This window comes from Astatotilapia calliptera, chromosome 12 (genome assembly GCF_900246225.1).
Source record: "Astatotilapia calliptera chromosome 12, fAstCal1.2, whole genome shotgun sequence".
Lineage (NCBI taxonomy): Eukaryota > Metazoa > Chordata > Actinopteri > Cichliformes > Cichlidae > Astatotilapia > Astatotilapia calliptera.
In genome coordinates, this window is record NC_039313.1 from 33,187,499 (window position 1) to 33,208,597 (window position 21,099).

General features: G+C 41.3%; 1 protein-coding gene and 1 non-coding gene across 5 annotated transcripts in view; one reads left to right on the forward strand and one right to left on the reverse strand.

Moving 5' to 3' along the window:
- Positions 1-21,099, reverse strand: part of fras1 (Fraser extracellular matrix complex subunit 1) — a 297,426-nt gene that overhangs the window by 120,813 nt on the left and 155,514 nt on the right. For all 4 annotated transcript variants that reach the window (XM_026186631.1, XM_026186630.1, XM_026186633.1 and 1 more), the window contains 2 exons: positions 8,530-8,670; positions 6,346-6,492 (listed from right to left, as the gene is read on the reverse strand). In XM_026186631.1, coding sequence (XP_026042416.1) covers positions 6,346-6,492; positions 8,530-8,670 — 288 coding nt within the window. The remainder of the gene's footprint in view (positions 1-6,345; positions 6,493-8,529; positions 8,671-21,099) is intronic.
- On the forward strand, positions 7,909-7,982 carry trnat-agu (transfer RNA threonine (anticodon AGU)). The gene has a single exon. It is a non-coding gene; the product is annotated as a tRNA-Thr (tRNA).

Here is a 21,099-nt window from a genome sequence, read left to right on the forward strand (position 1 = left end):
TCTTTGTGAGTATTTATTACGCGGCGTGCTGCGGGGAAAAGCCTGTTCTAACGTTTGCATCTAAGGTTTATTTTCCAGCACCTGACGCCTCTTTTTTGCTTCTCATCCGTAAACACTCTGCACACTCTTTCACGGGATTTAATTTATTTTGAAAAGTCTCAACAGGATCTTGAGCTTTACTGTGAAAGGTTAATATGCAAAACAAAGAAGCGGACGGCGGAGCCACGCCATTGTTTTACCGTCGTGGTTGCTAACGACAATGCGTATAAACAGGCGCTTGTCCGTCCGTAATGTGGTTATATGAAATATAAGAGAAAGAGAGAACTTTAACAAATTAATATAGCCACTACAGCGACCATCAAAACGATGACAAAATATTGCCGTAAACAGTTTATTTTGCAACATCACGAAACAAAAGATAGCGTAAAATAAAACGATAGATGTTTTTATATCATCATCCGATATATATCATTATATCAAACAGCCCTACTTTTAACTGCTTTTGAAATACTTCTTGGTGTACATTATTGTGACAATTAGCTGAAATAGCCTGTTTTAAATCAGTGGTTAACCAGAAAGAAAGAACCCATTACAGCTACCCATTACCTGACAGTTTTCCCAACAATATTAAATTCTCATATTAGTTTCAGTTAGTCCTGAAACACAGTGGATGTTGGACTCTACCAGGGCCGCCCTCTGTCACCAATTTTGTGGATATAATCACTTTTGTACTTGGTCTCAATATCTTTATGGTGAGAATTATCTAGTAAGGGGAGGTTGGAGCAGGAGATTGACAGATGGATTGGTGTAGTGTCGACAGTCAGGCTGATGCTGTGCTGACCTGTTGTGGTAAAAACAAAAAGAGTGAAGGCAAAACTGTTGATTTGCAGGTTCATCTAAACCCTCGCCACAAGATGGACGGACTACCTAAACTATGGTATGGTTTCATGAGCTGGGAAGATCCTTCAGATGCTCCAGTGTTCCTGTTGTAGCTGCTTCACAAAGCAGAAGACAAACATTTGCTGATGCTGCTGAGAGCCACTGAACAACGTTTGAAAGGAAGTGAGAGGAGCTGGAAATCTGGATATTTTTAGATCTAAATTAAATTAATATAATTTAATAATTTCTATACTTTATTTCTATCATTCTTTCGTTCAGTTTTCCTGTTTTAATATAATCAATATGTCATTTTAATGTTATTTTTATGTTTTTATGTTTCCTGAAAGCAAGTTCTGTTTTATTATTTTAACTACCTATTTTTTATTGTTAAATAGTTTTTTGCTGTGCACAGACTCCGATCAATTTTACTTTTGTCCGTTGCTTGAAAAGCATTTTTAATTCCATCTGATTTGTCTGAAAAGTGCTAAAGACATAAAAAACAAAACACGAGACTAAAACACTAAATCAGGAAACAATTCAGCGTCATTTTGTAATGACACTCACAGTAATTATAGTATTTATGCATCAAATGCAGTGCATTCAATTCGCCTGAGCTGCAATTATCTGTGAGTACTTCCCTGGAGCAAAATGTAAAAAAAAAAATTAAAAAAAATAACACAATAAAGTAATAACCCTTTTCACAATGCCGTGTCAATTGACTTCCACATTTAGCAATTTAATTACAAGCCAATGCTTTTATTCAACCTGTAAAATAACTATGATTCCCTGAGGGTCTAATTATGATGTAAGGTCATCTATTTAATGTTTTCTAATGCAGATATTCAAAAAGACCTCTGTAAGTTCACATGTTGCTTCCTACAATCACACCTCGACTGTTTGCACTGCTAAAAATCAAGTACACAGTACTCAGTCCTGTCTATTTTCTCCATTTTCTCCGATTAACTGGTTTCAAGGTAAAAAAAGTAACCAATACGTGAAATGAGAAAGTGCTACATGGTAAATGATAATAAAAAAACAAACCAGTTGTGCATTCAAAGCTGGGAAAAAAGTTATATTTCAACTAAACTGAGCAACACAATCAGCAGTAACCCATTTTAAACCGCTCGTATTCCTGCTGGCCTTCAGCATCAGCACTTGACAGATGCTTGAAAAGAGACATTCGCAGCATCTGTCGCCGTAGGCGCCAACGTTTCTTAAATGCGTTTCCATGGACGGATTTTATTCTCAGTTGACCACGCAGAAAAGAAAAGAAAAAAAAAAGAACACGATCCCATGTCTTTCATTTCATTGTTGGCATGCTGTGTTTCTATGGTGATGCATTCATGTGTGCAGGCCTATTTTAAACCTCACATGTTCAGCTCCAGCACAATCATGATGCAAAAAAACTCTCGCAGCTGTAAGTTTTGAGTGAAAGCGTTCCACAAACACTCCTTTATTTGAAACTCAGATCTTTCTTCATCACTGGCTCAGAAGCTGATTGTCTTTACTTTAAAAGTCAAGCTTTAAAAAAAAAGAAAGAGAGAGAAGAGAAGAGGGCAAGAGAGCAAGAGGTATCAGGCTGGCCAGAGTGAAAGTACCGTTGGGAACTCTCATAGAGAGGAACTACAACAAGCCCTTTGCAAGAATTTGGCCGATTCCATCTGTTTATTATCTTTACGATAAAACAGAGACTGAAGTAAAAGTCTACGGAGCTCCAGATTGTTGCAGAGTTCATTAATCTTTATACTAAAATGTTGAGATGAAGAACCAACAGTCTTTCAGGAGATCTATTGTGATCATTTGCAACTTTGTATATTTCATTCTTAGACTGTATTTGCCTTCTTCAGTGGTTCACAGGTCAAGTTAAACATAATTTTGTAGCTTTACATCAAATTTCTTCTGACTGGCTGCTCCTTGCAAACTGAAGGTTTGAACAGCAGGTGCCTAGATCTAAGTGTGAACCTGTGTTCCTGAGAGGACCATATTAGGATATCCTCTCTCTAATAACAGTAACACTTCTTACAGTGTGCAGCTGTACTGCAGATTTAGGTCACTTTCAGAAAACCAAACCCACATGCTCTTAATCTCTACACACACCTGACTCATCACTATCTCCCATCATGCACCTGAGGCCACTGGCATAAGTGGGAAATACAGACCTGTATCTTAGCACCCATCTTGGCTGAGTCACTTTTGCCAGAGTCTGAGTCGCACACATGGAAACGTTAAAGCAGTAACTGAAACAAGTAACTGAAAGAAAGAGCTGAGTAACAAGTAACTGAATACTGGTCAATTAAAAGGAGTTAAACTGGGAGAAACACGTAATTTTTACAGGTACAACCTGTTGGTCTGTATCTCCAGCAGATGCGAACATTTCTGCAAAAACATCACAAATAACTTGCAAAATCTGGCAAATCTAGAAGGAACAGCTGCATATGTATGGGACTGGACTCTCTGTGCTTTTGAATACTGATGAAAGGAGAGTCCCTCAAGATCCAACACAGACCAGGAGAAACAGAGTGTGACAGAGAGAGACGGACAGCAGGAGAATAAAAGGAGGCATCTCCGTCTGATGGCTGCTCTCGTGTGAACTCACAACTGAGAGGAAAAGCCTCAATTGCCCAAAGGAGTTGTGTAACAGTGATGGTAGCGCAGAATGGACCGAGGTAATCTGAGGCTCCGTGTGTGCGTGTGAGAAAGAGAAGAAATAATGTAGAAATGTTTTTTGGAAGCTATGAGTATAAGAATTAGAGCTCGTAGGGGCAGGTTGTGTGTATGTACGTGTGTGTGTATGTACGTGTGTGTGTGCATGTTTTTGTGTGTGTCCTGACTATGCAGAAATGATGACCCCGGTATTTCTGTGGCCCAGAAGTGCCAAAAGGCATCTTTTATTAACTAGAGTTTGGCTGAGCTTGACCCATTTGAGATTAGGTTGTGTGTGTCTCTGTTTCACCGTGTTTATTTTCTTGTGTGTTTGCGTACATGTGTGTGTGGACATGAGCCAGCCGTGCATGTCCGCACACGTGCACGTACGAGTGGGGCTAAATCTTGTTGCCGTTTTACATCTCCAAACAATGCGCGTCATCAAAAACTGTAATTAAAAGTCGATTTTTTTCCCCCTCAGATTTTGTTTACCCTTCCACTATCTCCTCCATGCTGACTTCTCATCTTGTAAATATGCCTGTTTATAATCTATAGCCTGCAGCCCAGATAGGTAAAAACTCATTTCATTAACAAGGAAGAAGGAGGACAACATCAGAGGACACACACACACAAACTAATCTTACATTTTCTATTTATCTTCTGTCACTTTGCCTGCCAAAGACAAGCAGCGTATTTTGGGGACAATGAAGGAGACGAGTGGGGAGGAAGTGAAGCGTAAGCTGGTGTTTATGAGAAAAGATCTCATGAAAATTCACCGTTATCTCCATGGATTTTTCTCTGAAACCGGGAGCCACAAACTCATTAAAAGTTTTTTTTTTTCAAACACTAATGATAAAAAACTTTTATCCAGTAACTTGTAGGAGGGGAAGGGTCTAGTTAGGAATGTGTTTTTCTCTACTTTAAATTCCTATTTTAACTCACTTTATTCTGCAGATTTAGGTTATGGCCACCATTATTTTTTTATTTTGATTTATTTGTTACACATTGGTGTAAAAACGTGTCTCTAAAAACTCAGCTTGTTTTCATTCCTATCAGATTTTGCTGTTTTGTCAAAGCCAATTACACCTCACAGTGCTTTGGCCTCAGTGCAGTGATGCATCAGGAATGATAATAGTGGATTCACACAGAATTCCTCAAATACACCTGCTTACACTATTACAGTTTATACTGAACTTTGTTCACTGAGCAATTTTTAAAAACCATTTTATGACCAAGCATTATGTTTCAATGTGGAGAGTTAACATTGTGAAAGGCACGCATTATAACCTACACTACAGCCGTTTCCTCCATCTGTGCAGCAAAAGATTATTAGTTCCATGTGTCACAGTTTCTTTTGATAAATGGGGATGAAAATGTATGCAAAAATATATTATATGCATGATAACCGTCAGCTCAGTGAAAACAAGCTACCATATAAAAGCCTTTTTATTGCATTTGTGGTTTATTTCGAGACAGCTGATTGGCTAACTAGAGCAGCTGCTATAATTCACATTATCGAATTAATCCTGCAGATTTTTCAGTTTCAGTCTGTCAGTAGGTTTGATTATTTGATGCCGGGGAGTTAATCAGCAACAAAAATCAGTTGTGATGCACTTACTGGTATTTTTATTTGTCTATAGGTTTGATGAATTTAATGCCAACATTTAGAGAACTGGAAATAAGGGAAAGTCTATTATAAGTGTCTTTTTATTCATACTAAAGGTCTCTTTGAACATCAGAGGTTTTCAGCACACTCAATAGATGTTATTAGCTGCAGTCAGTCCCTTGCTATCACTGCAGCCTCAAACTAACAGGGTCTGTAGGTTTTCCTTTGTAACCAGTGATAACACAGATCTGTGCGAAGGAGTCGAACTTGAAAACTAACCGTGCACTACTCAGTGAGTGGGTGTCCTCACACACACAATTAGGATAATATTAACTGAGCTGACAACAACAAGATTGTCCCATTTTCACCTAATGTAACTTTTGTGATTTGATCAGACTGATGAAATCTAATTATTGGATCCTTAAGTGGATGGTATGTGAGTGAAACCTCCACCATGCCTCCATCCACTTTAGGCTTATACTTAGTAGAGAGTCGATAGAGGATACTGCTTACAGGTGATATGTATAAAAATGATAACAACTGATGTAAGAATTTCAATAGGGTGTTTAGATCTGAAATAAGTGTTCTGGGAAAAAAAGGACAAAACCTGCTTTATGTCCAACTGTTCCCGTGGATATTGAAGATAAATTATCTAGAAGCCTGCAGAGTGAAATACAGTACAAGTACTTCATCGAGGAGTTTTCGGTGGCTACCCAAAAACTCAGTATGGAAAAATGAGATTTCATTTACTCAGAATAATGGACATTTTTCTTCAGCTAAATAGTTGTAATTAACGTTAAAAAGCACAGATTTCTGCCCAGTAATACAACACAGACCTATCGCCCTGACTGTATGTACTCACGAGTGTAGTCGCCCTGCTAAAGGCTTAAGCTAAGCCAGGAAAAACCCTGAAGTAGAAAGTGAAACCAACTCTAAGAGCATCTATTTTACAAAGATGACTGGCATTTCTGATGAATAATGCAGATTACTGGAGCTTCAGACACGCAGGAATTGGTATGTCTCTATGTGTGATCATGCAAAGCTAAGCGGGCAGAGCAAGGGACTCTCCCTGCCAAGGTTGGTAGTTCTACTCCCATGGGTGCCACTCGGAGTGAAAAAACAGCGTGTTTGATGAAAGCTTTGCGCAAATGGCATATAAATGAGCATTAAACCATCCGTACTCTCTCTCACACACATTTACACACAGTCTGACTTACTGACGCACTCTCCAGAGATAGCATTAAGGAAATGCCCCTCTTGGCAGTTTGCCCTGCAGTGGCCACTCTGCAGGGACACCAGCGGGGGGCAGGCGATGCAGTCGGCCTGGGAGGGACCGGAGCAGGTCTGGCAGGAGGGATGGCACGCTGAGAGAGAGGGGGACAAAGACAGGTGATGACATACTACATATGCGCATGGAAACTCACAACACCACAGTTCAACTGGACTGCTTGGACGTGTTAGTGCTGTTGGAACACTCCGGTGGTCACTAAAAACAATGAAGTCTTTGGTTTGGAGTCTTCCTGCATACTGCATAGTGTTCATTTCTTATGTTACGATGCCATGCAGAGCAGGGACATAACTACTTTGTGACTGACAGGTCGCTGCCAGGCTCGGCTCAGCAGGCAATATCCTCCGTTTTTTCACTCAGTCAGACCGGCCACGAGGTACAGGGTGTGTATCCTTGATATACAGTTTGTAGGTTGTTCATTAGCCACTCTTTAATTTTGCCTCATGCATGGTGCAGGGTGGATGGTGTACAGCAGGTTTGTCAGAGCTTAATTTCTTGTTGGCTTTTAACAAACAGCTGGCTTCAGGAGATGGAGACAGAGCTGATGGAATAAAGCACTGCAGAGTTGATGCTAATGCTTTCCGGCTTTGTCGTTATGAGCCACAACTTTCACATTACACGTCATTTGGTGCATTTAAGCAACACACAGCGTTTTTATTGCCTCACATTAAAAGTCACCAACGCCACTTGTATTCTCATCTACACTGAAACACAATTCTTCTTCTGGGTACTTTCTAATGAGCCAGTCAGTACTGAAGGAGATAAGGCCAAGTCAGCAAGCAGAGCCCATTTATTGTGTAATCCAAGACGATGTGAGTTCATCGCTCTTCTTAACTGTCTTGGTATCCATCTTCATCGGTCAATTACTGAAGCCAGGTTTAAATATGTGATCCACTGAGGTCTTCAAAAAGTTTTTTTCTTGTTGTTTTTTTTCAAGATAAACAATAAAATTTAGCACATTTAAAAAAGACCAAAGAATAAAGCTGGTAAATGGAAGATAGGAAGGGTCATCTTGTTTCAAATGAGGTCAGAGTCAATACACCGAGCTGAGGTAATGAGTTGGAGATTAGAGCAAATGGATTTTCATTAAGTAGGCGAGTCACAGAGGGGCGGGGGATAGATGGGGAGAAGAGCCCAGCTAAGGTTAACATGTGTTCACTAAGAGCCACACTGAGGAATGAGAGTCATTTAATGGGTCAGATATATAAAGTTTGGACAAACATAGTAATAAATTCTGATTACCGCTCTGCAAGACAGCTACATGCATCCAAATCACAGTTACCTGTAGCACTCGCATACATTTCACAGCTAGGATATTTATAGGATACTTACAGGATATTTACCAAAACCAAATAAATCTGTGTATGTAAGATAAAAATGATGAATTTTTTATTTTATTCTTTCACATGTCTGTAAGTCTTGCCAGTTCGGCTTTATAGGCAAAACCATCACAACTTATTAGCTGTATAAATCTTTGATCCTGTGCTTCGGTGGTGCTGTGGCTTAGTTGGTTAAAGCACCTGTCTAGTAAACAGGAGATCTTGGGTTTGAATCCTAGCAGTGCCTTTGGGGCAGGGATAGCTCAGTAGGTGGAATTGTCACCCCATGATCGGAAGGTCGGGGGTTCGAATCCACTGAACGGGTACCCCTGAGCAAGGTACCGTCCCTACACACTGCTCCCCGGTGTGCCTGCTTAGTGGCTGGCTGCCCACTGCTTCACTGAGTGAATGGGTCAAATGCAAAGAGAGTAATTTTTTTTGGGTCATACTGAATAAAACACTAGTTATTAGCCTTGTGTTGATGTGGTCCTGAGAACCAGCACCCATCTCTTTTCTCAGTCTCGGGTTTTAAACACCGGCAAATAAAGGAAATCATGAAACAGGTGAGTGAATCAAGAATAAAGGCCTAGAACAAAGACGGATTTGCCACACGTTTGCCATTGTTTCACTTCCTTTTTTAAGGAGCAGTTAACCTCGAGACCATTTTTGCAAAGTAAAGACTTTTTTTTTGTGTGTTTTACTGTTAAGGTTAGAATCTAGGCTAAGCAATACTATGACACTGAGTGTGACTCAATAGTACAAAAGCAGATATGTGTGTGTGTATGTGCTCTCACCTTGGCATTGGTTGTCCTGAATAAGGAAGCCTTGTGGGCATGTGGGGACACAGCGGCCCTCGTACAGGCTGGACGGGGAGGGACAGGACGTACAGTTGTCTGCAGATGGCCCAGCACACTGCCAGCAGGAGGGATGACACTCTGAAGAGGACACGAAGAGCAGCGACATGGTCACCATGAAAAAAAGAAGTATAAAGGAGAAAGAGAGGAGGAGGCTCAATCCCCAGCTGTGCCTTCTTCACTATAGCACAGCCACAACAGAAAAATGAAAAGATGAGTGGATGGCACTTTTGTTCTAGAAATGGGTTTTGGGAGTTGAATTAAAAGGAGATGGACCAACTTTTGAGATTTTGCTATTGTCACAATAACTAAATCTCAAGAAAAACTTTATCACAAGCTGGAGCCAAACAGTATCCAAGGAACGACTGGAGTTCCTTATGTAAACTTCTGGGACTAACTTTATAAATTGCCCAGCTTACAGTTTTCAACCGATCCTCTCTGCTAACATCGCAAAGCAGTTTTTGCTAAATTCGTACAGTAGCTACGTTACAGTGAAGCGTTACGTCAGCTTGCTGGATGAATATAGTTGGTATCTGCTGTTGTATGCTTCTTAACCTTCAAGTCAAGTCAAGTTTAAAAAACCCCAACTTAGTTTATACAAGCTGTTCTAGCAGGCATATTATTACAGTTTTAAACTACATACCCTATGTACCGAACTGCAACATCACAGTACTGTACAGGATATGTAGGCAAAAGAGTCCTGAAGGCAGATCACTAAGTTCTGCTGATAATTTTAAAACTAAAAGAAAAGAAAATACATGAACCAGAAAACTTTACAAGTGTCTTCAAATGACACAGGTAGTAATTTGAAGTACTAAACCAGGTTGAGGGAAGTGCATTTGTTTGTACACAGTTTATATACAGCCACTTATTTAGGAGTCATGCATTAATGCAACTTAAAACTGAGTCCTGTTTCTTAAATGCTCATCCTTCTCAGGGTCACGTAGAACTGAAGCATGCTGACAAAGAGGCAAGAGTCAGGGTACACTAAGACAGAGACTAAGACAGAGACTCCTATTCCTGTAAAGTTATACAGTAAAAAAGAAACACAGCCCATTTGACTGTGTCTGAACTGAATTCAATTTCCACCACTGTTCCTGCTATTTTACTGCCACTTTACTGTACCTTGGTCCTTCCCTGCTGGCATGCAGTAATCTGATTCTCAGGAGCTTTTAGTCAGCTCCGTCAGCCAGAAGTAATGTAACACTCAGATAAGGCCAGCAGCCAGATTCCCCAATCAGAAGTTACGCATTAACACCAGAGTCAGTGCCAGCCCAGAGAGCCTCCTCCAAGGCGGACACACGCCAACCAAGATGCAAATCTATAACATGCTCCACTGTTTAATTTGGACTGCTGAGATCAAAACAAACCTTCCACACGGATCATTGTAAAACACATCAGAAGATTTTAAACTGCATAAATTCTAGGTGAACTTTTTAAAGCCGTCACGGTATCTCGGCTTCTAAACGAAGGACTAATTAATGAGAACTACAACTAAGAAACTGCTGATGAACAGAAAAGGATCAGCAGATGATCCTGCACAGAAAAGACATCTGTGAGAGCTGCTCATAGGTTACATTTTAAATTATTATTGTTCATTGCAGTTTGTCACTGATGGCTGGTTACTGGTGCAAATTCCAGGTTTGTGTTGCTTAGCAACCCTCTAATTATTTACTATCCTGTCATCTGTCAATTAACCGTATCCTATAGTCTGATGAATGGTCACTTCCATTGCTTGCCTTACATTTAAGCCCTGTTTAACTGAGGATTTCACACTGCCTTTTTCACAGAGACAGCAGTAATTTCACCTGCAGTCACTGAATTGCTAGCCTCTGGTCGCCAAATCACTGCTAGTGGCTTCCTGTGTAGACACAACTTTAGTTAAGCTGTGATAGGCCCAGGCTACTGGGTGATCGCCATGATGATGATGCCATGATTATTTCTTCTCCACTTCCCTCTTTTCACTCTTCTCTGGTCATGGAACATAGATGCCCCTCTCCTGAGCCCGGTTCTGCAGGTTTCTGTTCTTTCCCATCATTATCAAGTGCTGCCCACAAGGAACTGTCATGGTTATTGGGTTTCTCTCTTCAATATTGTTGCACCCTGAGGTGACTGCTGCAATCAACTGGTGTATTTTATATTAAATTAAACTGGGTAGAATTTAATGATTTTATGGACTTAAATAACACTAAGAACAAATAGTTGGAAGACTTGTTGGATCCACTTTGCTTATTTGTTTTATTTATAGATCTTTTTTTACTGCATACAGTAGGGCAGAGCTTAAAAAAGTACATTTTAGAGGCCTAAAAGTTACGGCAAAATAAATGACACTAAACTCAGCAAAGGGAAATTTTGGAACTGATCAGAAGTTAAGGGAAAACTAGATATTTTTTACGAATAAAGACAAATAAGACAATCCATGATAAACTTTCTTCTAAAAAAAACTCAAAAAACTACCACTAATACTACTTCTAATAAGACATTTTTGGGCCTCTGCTGGTGAGCAGCCTCATTTGATTTGACCAAAAGTGCTGCCTAATGCAATTTTACATTGCTAAATGTAGCTCCATATGCAGATTACCCTGCTTTTCTATATATATGCACTTCCTAGTTTATTTAGCCTTCACTTACATGCCCCCACACTGATCACCCAACACAGCAGCTGCCCTGAAACAGGCATTTTGTGCAGCCTTTGATGTCTGCTTTGGCACCATGAAGACAAATAGCTGAGCAATGCTATCAGCTCTGGCAGCTGAGAGGGGTTCATGCTGCTGGCGGGGGTTCGAATGAAAGACAAAAGGCCTGTCATCAACTGGCTAGCAGCACCAGGTGTGTGCGTGCGTGCCTGTGTGTGTGTGTATGCACTACCGGTCTTGTTTTTTTTAGTATATTTACACTGGACTGCGTGTGTTTATAATTACTCCTCTTTGGATTCTTTCAGAGGGCTGTCAGCTGCATCCGGGTCTTGTGTACACACTGCATGACAGCACTGGCAGGTAGCTCTACCTGAGCCAACACTACTGCGTGTGTGTGTGTGTGTGTGTGTGTGTGTGTGTGTGTGTGTGTGTGTGTGTGTGTGTGTGTGTGTGTGTGTGTGTGTGTGTGCACGCGCAAAAACATTTACCCTGTGGGACCATCTCAGTGTCAGAGCAAGGACTTTTAAAGTCACACGGTTGTCAGCCGAAACTGTCAGTCTGACATCCCATCATCGCCCACCGTCTCCCTGCCGCCTACCCGTAATCCCTCTTGCTCTTCCTCGTCAACTATGGCAGCTTAATTGGTAGAAGAGATGAGACGACATCCAATATGTTTATGATCGAGTTTACCACCCACAAATGCGCTTATTCATCCAACAACATGCAAAAACACATGACAAATAAATAAATAAATAAATCAAAATCAGCTCATCTTGCCAATCACAAGCTACCCAGAAATCTTCACATCAACGGTCCAAAAACAAACGCAGACTCAGAGGCATATTAAGCAGGCCTGCTGTCAAACTTATGTCATTAATACGGGGAGTGAATAAGAGTGATAGGACGCCTCTCGCTCTTTTATTGCAGCTTGGATATCTAATTTGTTCCAGGAAGGAGAGCGCATATTGATTCCTGTAGTAGCCGAATTCATGTGCGCAGGCGTTCTCATCACACATTATCTGGTGCACGAGCTCAGAGAATCACATTCATTACTTTGTTTTGTGCTGATAGGGTCATAATTCGAGGTGGGCGCAGTCGATGAGATTGTGATTTAGTTTGGGGGTGTGAGCGCTCCTTAATGCTTTCCATAAATGATTCTCCTGGTACAGTACAGAGCTTATCATTTCATAAGTGCGGCAGCATGTGCCGCAGAAACACAGGTGGATGGTTATATCTCATTCCTCGGAAGTGTCTAAGGTGTCACTCATATTGATTCCGCTGCGTTATGGGATGCTCGAAATCAGCCCATTTCTATGAGGAGCAATTTGGAGGAAATGGCAACAACAACTGCTGCAAGAGCCGAGTTACAAATACATCAGGGAAAAAATTATAGGAAACTGTGCTCCTGAACAGGTTTCATTGATATGAATGACATGTAAGCTGTTTAATCCGCCCAATTAAAGTGCAGAAAATGATTATTTGTTAAGCTGGTTATGTCAAACATCAGGTTTCCATCAATCAAATTTTCCCCCTCGCAGTTTTCATTCTGGTCATGTGCTGCAGAGTTGCAGTGGAGGATAGCTGTGATCATTGGGGCCAATAATCACCCTATAAGAAAAAATTCAGAAGCCTATCTGCGCGTTTATGTCTTTGCATACCTAAATGACTCTGGTAGAATGCCTAACACTTGCAGTTAGGTTCCCAAAGAGAGCTGGGAACCATGGGGAGTATGTATTAGGACTGGAATAATGTGCTTTTACACTAGTTGGTGTCAGATGTTGCCTGTGTCTTTTGGCTCTGGTGCCTTGATGCACCAGCGGAAACGTGTCATTATTGGTTATGGCTGAACATGTTTCGACAGCAAAGCCTACACAGAGCTACAGCTACGTCGTGGTCTGGAGTAATGAGGTGACAAACACCTTTAATCTTAATGATGGAAAGTAGCCCCGAGCTGAATATCATATGTCATAAAAACACATCTCAGAATTTCAGTCCAGCCTTGTAGCGCAGTCCAAATAGAAAACATTAGCATACATATGACCATCTGCCAATTTTTTCAGCTGCATATCTTGCAGCTTAATGGTATTTCAATCAATAACTGCGACAGTTAAAGTCAAACACGGTCAAAGTTATTCCAGCACATGTTAGGCGCGCGCTAACTCTCCTCGTGTGTCACGGTGTGCTGCGCCTCAACCTGCGCATCGAGCAGCGTTAAGCCTCCTACACACAAACTGTCTCTGTCTGCAGTGAATGGAGAACGTGGGGATTTACAACCTGGAATTTACTCTCAGACGTCTGATGGCTCACAGGCCCCAGCCTCCTTTAAGGACAGTAGCTACGGGGGAGGTCTGGTTATCTGTCAGAGCACCACACTCACACACACACAGAAACTTGTACAACAGCATGTATTGTTCCCAGCCGTACAACTGAACCCACTGACACTCCACTGAGGGAAACCTTTGTTAGTGAGAATGGAGGCAGAGAGGAGCGACTCCTTTACATATTACTGTGAATAGAGCTTAAATGACGTGCCATTTATTGAATTGATCTTCAGCTAAATTTGTGTTCATCTGACAAAAGGAGGCTTAGTATGAACCTGGCACCCACACAATAGACACAATAACTCTGCTGACTTCAAATTCAGGTTTTCTGTATAACAAGAAAAACTGTCATTTTCTCAAATAAGATAAGATAAGATAAGATAGAACTTTATTAATCCCTCGGGTGGGTTCCTCTGGGAAATTCGACTTCCAAAAAAAAGCACAGCAACGACCGAAGTTACAGTTACAGAATTGTTATATATATATATATATATATATATATATATATATATATACACACACACACACACACATATATAAATACAGAGACAAATATAAATAAGATATACAAAGGGGATAAATAGAATAAATAGGAATAAAAAATAAAAATACAAGTGAATTGCACATTTCAAGTATTGAGTCTATTGCACTGTTGACTATTTACAAAAAGTATTGCACAAAAGGTATTGCACAGTGAGGTGCAGAGGCACTACAGCTTAGTTGTTCCCTCCTTTGTCCTCCTGTTTCCCCTCCCTCTCCCCTCCAGGGAGGAGTTAAACAGTCTGATGGCGTGTGGGACAAAGGAGTTTTTAAGTCTGTTAGTTCTTGTCTTGGGGAGAAGCAACCTGTCACTGAACAGACTCTTCTGATTGTTTATGGCCGTGTGCAGAGGATGCCTGGCATTGTCCATAATGTCCATCAGTTTCTTTAATGTCCTTTTCTCTGCCACTGTCACCAGAGTGTCCAGCTTCATGCCGACCACAGAGCTAGCCCTCCTGATCAGTTTCTCCAGCCTGGATGAGTCCCTCTTTGCTGTGCTGCTCCCCCAGCACACCACAGCATAGAAAAGTACTCCAGCAACCACCGACTGGTAAAACATCCTCAGGAGCTTCCTGCAGATGTTAAAAGACCTCAGCCTCCTGAGGAAGTACAGTCGGCTTTGGGCTTTTTTATACAGGTGCTCTGTGTTGCATGACCAGTCCAGTTTATTGTCCACCCACAGCCCGGGGTACTTGTACTTGTTGACCACCTCCACCTCCTCCCCCTCTATCTGAACTGGCAGTGGACCTTCTCTGGACCTCCCGAAGTCCACAACCAGTTCCTTAGTCTTTGAGGTGTTGAGTTGCAGGTGGTTTGTGTGACTCCATGCGACAAAGTTCCTCACCAGACTTCTGTACTCCTCTTCCTGATCATCCCAGATACACCCCATGATGGCCGTGTCATCTGCAAACTTCTGAATATGGCATAATTCAGAGTTGTAGCAGAAGTCAGAGGTGTACAGGGTGAAGAGAAGAGGGGACAGCACAGTTCCCTGTGGGGCTCCTGTGCTGCTGACCACTGTGTCAGACGTGATGTCCTTCAGCCTGACGTACTGTGGTCTGTCGGTGAGGTAGTCGGAGATCCAAGCCACCAGGCAGGGGTCCACCTCCATCCTGTTCAGTTTTTCTTGAAGCATACAGGGCCGGATGGTATTAAAGGCACTGGAAAAGTCAAGAAACAGGATCCTGACCGTGCCTTTTCCCCCATCCAGGTGTGAGTGGGCTCTGTGTAGGAGGTACAGGATGGCATCCTCCACTCCGACACCCGCCTTGTATGCAAACTGTAGTGGGTCCTGGGCATGTTGTACCTGTGGTCGGAGGAAGTTGAGGAAGAGCCGCTCTAGATATGTCAGCAGGTAACGTAGAAATCCAATATTTAATTAATGTGGCTTAAATATATTTTTTTTTCCCCACACACAAAAATCAGCAAAGAGAGGAACAACATGCGTACAATAAAAAGAAAGTTGTGAGATCTACACTTTCTACCTGCAGCCTTCATCGGGGTCAATAACACCTAATTGAACATGCTTTGTGAAGAGTGCGTGATCGGTTCAGCCTCACTGATGCCTGAACTCACCAGAGACTCTGTGACTCGCCATCATTTCCCCGTCTCTCTCCATTTCCCTCTGCCATCATTTCTGAGGTCGATTCAGGCTGAAACATTTCCAGCACACGCAGGCACGTCTCTCCTCTCAGTTTGTGCTGCCATCAGAGAATTTGCATCCAGTCTTTCTATTGACTTTATGTGTAATCGCACCGTGTCTGAAATTCACTTTGCATTCAGATCACTTAGACTGCTTTGCCTTCATGTGTTTTGCAAGTAGAATTTGTTCCAGTTATACCACCACTTTACTTTATGGAGCTTAACATTGTGTTTGCAACTTGAGTCTATAGAGCCAAGTTAGCAGCTCTACTACTTAGTGTGCTTTTTGATTTAATCAGTCATTTTCACAAATGGACTATGGACAATGTCAGGAGAATCAGATCTAAGCAGAACAGCAGACAGTATCATGCACTCACACTTATCCAGGGGACAGGAAGGTGTGCCAAATAAAACCATTTGCAGATTCCCACACATTTTTCTTTAAACTGGCACATCAGCTAATGATGGACACCTGTGTCAGTCACAGGTAGTAAATCAGATATCATTTGTGTTTTCCACTTCCTCACTTGGTTTGTGTTTAGACTTCCTTTTGCTCGTTAGGCACTAATGAGGCACTAGAAACTATTAAATTCTAACCTCAGCTAAAATCTACTCACAATAACAATTTTGCAATGGAGTAAAAATTTAAGGGGCCACAAATGCTACACCCTCTGGGGAGTGGTATGCACACTCACCAGCTACACCTCATTTGTACTGAGCTGCACATTTCTCAGAGATTTTGGTCCACGTGAACACAGATGTGTCGGCTGCACATCCATGATATAAATCTGCCATTTCGCCTTATCTCAAAGGTTCTCTGCTGAACTGAGGTCTGATGACTGCGGAGGCCAGTTTTAACTTCAGTGGATCACATTGACAATGAGACAGTGGCTACACGCCTAAATGCAGGGAGTTACTGCCACGTGATCGGCTGATTAGACATTTGGGTCTACAAGCAGTTGAACGTACCTATTAAAGCGGTCAGAGAGTGTATTTGTTCAGAAATAGAGAGGAACCGACGAAGATAACAGGCTGGAGCGTCAGAAATAACTGGTCTACCCTCTGCAAAGTTACAGCAACCTTTTAACTTTGATACTTTTAAATATTTTCTGCGATTTTACATCCACACCACGTCTTCCACAAGATTAAAGGAAAAAGACTCATCCAGGTGCTGATTTCACTGTTTTTAAAACAGCTGCAAACACTGGTGGTGTCATGGCTGCCGTGCCTTCTGTTAACTGTGTGTATACATGCACGTCTTGCTACTAACTGAACTTCCATTTAGTGACAATAGCTTCAGACACTTTTCTTAAAACCACTTTAGAGTCTACATCGGTTTAGTGTCGGTCCCAAGTGATCACAGAGACGAATGAACGTTAGAGGACACTCCAATCCCACTCATTGATTTGTAATTGTGCCCCCCAGGATGATTAAGGAAATTCAATACTGCTAAGGGCTATTCAATTCCAGGTAAAGTAAACAAAATTTTCTTGGCTGCCTGAACTTAAAAACAAATTGTCGTGAGGAGACAAATCAAGCTATTACTTAAATGGCTTTTGGCTTAACATCCCTAAAAGCAAAGTGAGTGCAAGGATATATTTGCAGAGTGTTCAAGCGTGACGCAAAATTAGGATTTTTCTTTCTTTTTATTCAGGTTGTTCGAGCCCACAGGTCCAAAACGCCCCTTACTTAAGCTTAAGAAGCACGAGAGCTAACTTTTGACTCATTTCATCACTTTAATGCAAACTCGAGTTTAAGAACTGTGTCCATTTGTAGCAGCAAACCAACAGTGCTTTTTACCTCGCTTATATTCATTAACTGGCCTAATGTAAGAAACCACACAGGAAAAGTATTAACAACGTGAGCAACAAATTACAGTGTTTCCGAGCTGCGAGGGGAACTTCAGCTAACAGGAAACTATGAAGACATTCCTCAGAGCAGCCTGTAATTGACGTGCTCACTGAACTGCACTCACGCTTTGAAACACAGCTGTTGAGCTGCTGTAAACAGACGAGGATTTATCCGCGGCACTGTGGGAAATCCCAACAATCCAAGAGCGCAGCTTGCCTCGTTTTCTGCGCTCGGTTGTCTCGTGTGGCTCGTCTCCACAAACTGCTTGGAAGTTGGAAGTTTCGGCCAGAAGCAACAGTGTACTTCAGTTGTGAATATCAAATCAAATCAAATCAATTCACTTTTATTGTCACATCACATGTGCAGGTACATTGGTACAGCACATGTGAGTGAAATTCTTGTGTGCGAGCTTCACAAGCAACAGAGTTGTACAAAATACAATAATGTAAACAAGCAAAATACAAGAATGGCTACATCTGAAACTAATAAATATATGTACAATATAGCGGTAAAGCTCTGCATTTTCATTTCCTTCAGCGATGTGCTGACTGTTCACATCAGTCCAAATAAAATCTCTGCAAACCTGAATAAGTAAAGAAGAAAGCGGTTCATAAAAGCACTCGTTGCTTCGTCACTTCTCACTTACTGCTGAAATATTCATTAGATAACATTTTGTTCTTCATCAGTGAGGTATTTGAGGGGCGCTCCACATTCTCATGTGTCAGTCCATGAATGAATATTTGGACAATGACAGGGTTTGATGTTGCCTCTTTACACCGCAGTGGAATTTAAATCAAACATTCAACATCTGAGTGCTGCTGTAATTCAACAGGTTTAATAAAAATATTGCATTAACTGTTAACCATAAACCACTTTTAGACATAGTCCTCCTTTCTCAGAGGCTCAATAGCAATTGGACGATTACTGACGAGCAGCTTCACGGCCAGGTGGGGACTGCTCCCTCATTATTTGATGACAAATTAACTTGATTCAAAGTATTGAAATCACATTTGTTGTCTGAGAGACAAATCATGAATCCCATACAGTCTTAATAAGGAGGAATGCCATTGGTGAGCTGAGCAACACCAAAATGCCTGAAAGACCACAGAAGATAACTAAGTGGATGATCTCAGAATGATTTACTTGGTTAGGATTTAATGGCTTAATGACTTAATATCTAATGCAACAAATTAGGGGTGGGTTTTTATAATCGATTCATCGATTAAAATCGATTCTGGCTTGGATAACGTAAAATCGATTCATTAAAATCCTGAATCGATTTTTTAATATAAATTTATTTTGTCCGAAATGCCAGAATCTCTGGTGACATCTCACAAAATTTCAAGAACCACCAAACAGTAAATGAGAGCAGGTACAGGGATTCTGCACATAGACTTAAACACACAGCGCGACCCGCGGATCAGAATCAGTTAGATGTCGCCTTTCTCACAGTCGGGGCTGAAAGCCGACAGCTCGCTGATCCGGGTCCGCGCTTTGTGTTCACGCCCTTTATGCGCTGATTCTAAAGCTGTTAGTTTGATCTCTCTCCAAACAATATTGACCGAATCAGCAGCAAAAGAAGATCCAAACGCTTCACATAAACATTGTCATGAATTCACTCTTTTACTGTTTTGCTTCCATTGCGATGCGCAGCTCTCTCTCTCTCCCTCTCTCCCTCCCCCTCTCCCCCCCCCTCTCTCGAACAGTTTCGCTTTCTTCATTATTCGCTTGCTTGTTACACAAGTCTACTGTTGCTTACAGCGCTGTCGGCCGCTGTTTTTTCCCCTTTTACATTCTTCCGAAAAGAAAACCTCATTTCTGCTGTTCAATACTGAACAAATTGAAACTTTTTAAAATTATTCAAAATGCAAAATGCTTAGCCATGTCTCTAATAAAACCGCTGTAACGTCAGAGGTAATGTTGATTAATTAATGGTTTTCTTTCGTTTTTGATGTACTGCAGAATATTTTTATAAAATCCCAGGCCAGGAAAATCACCTACATGTTTTTCTGTGTTTTATCTTCAGCTACTTTGACACAAAGGCATCTGCTGTGATGCTCACACCTTGGATAAAGTCTTGAGAGTGACAGCTTCCTTTTTATAGATACAAAAATATGTAAATGTCCTGATCTGAATTATATCTCTGACTGTCAAAATTTCCCAGATTTAAATCGAATCGAATCGAATTAAATCGAATCGTGGATCGAATCGATTCGGGACCTTGTGAATCGGAATTGAATCGATTCTAGAAATCAGTGACGATACCCAGCCCTACAACAAATGTATGCATGTCACTATCAAGACAACAATCAAGAGACAACTTCATGAGAATTTACAGCAAAGGGCAAACCACTGGTTACACTCAAGAACAAGCAGGCCAGACTAGACGTCTCCTGGAAACATCTAAAGGTGTCAGCACACCTCTGAGATAAGATCTTCTCTGAAGAGATATCTGTAAATGTCGAGTAGTGTAGTGTGTTTGATAGTTGAGGCCCTCCGGTTTGCCTTTGGAGCCCCAGTAGTGTCAACCAATCAAATTTGAGAGGTTGTAGCAGGTAAATCCAACTATCAACCAAACAAATATCAGCTCAGAGTACAAAGCGATCAAAGCTACTACCAGTGGGAGTAGTGGGTTTGAGTCATCAGACAACATCTGTGCTATTTATGGAGCTAAAAGATGGTTAGAGGTTGCTGATGACTTAGCACACTTCTCATTTAAACATCCGGATCCACAAAAACCAAGATGGTGAATTAGCAAACCACAGGTTGAAAACTAATTGTTCTCATATAACAATTAGTATAAATCAGGACTAAAGGGGGAAAAACACAATACATACATCAGTAGAAAATGTGTTCAAATGGTGCTGTAGGCTTTAAAATGGAAAACTCGACTAGCTTTAAGCAGATCCCATCAATGTTTTGCTTCTAAAGCAAAACCATTCCTACTGACGCGCTCACAAAGCCTCTCTGTGTCACGTAAGTAGTTAAAATCCCACCTTTATGTAAGCAGCAGCTATAAAACCACACTGTGTGTTTTACCCCATTCAAAGGTGAAAGCAGCTCCAGCAGATGAAAAGTGAGCTGAAGAGAAAGTAGAGCTGAACCAAAGAAACAGCATTGTTGGCAAAAGATCTGTCTGTGTGACAGGCACCGAGAACAAATACCCGACTCCCTGCCAGGTACTGAATGCAGTATGGTCAGCGGGCACAAGGACAGAAGGACTGAGTAAGAAGATAGCAAAGGGCTGATTGTTGTTAACAGGACATATTTCAGAGCACAGCACATGCGAGGGAGGCAAATAAAATCAATTACAGTCTCTTCATTGTTGTCCTGCTTTACATTTGAAAAAAATAAAAATCCTCGTAGCATTCTGGGAAGGACAGTCTGTTGGTAGGTAGGTGATAATTATTCTCACTTCACTCGACTTCCCCTTCAAACCTTAATCCCATCTTAAAAATTAGTCCATTACACGCACAATTTCACACTGGAAAAAAATGTTAACCAGCCATCTACACGCACAC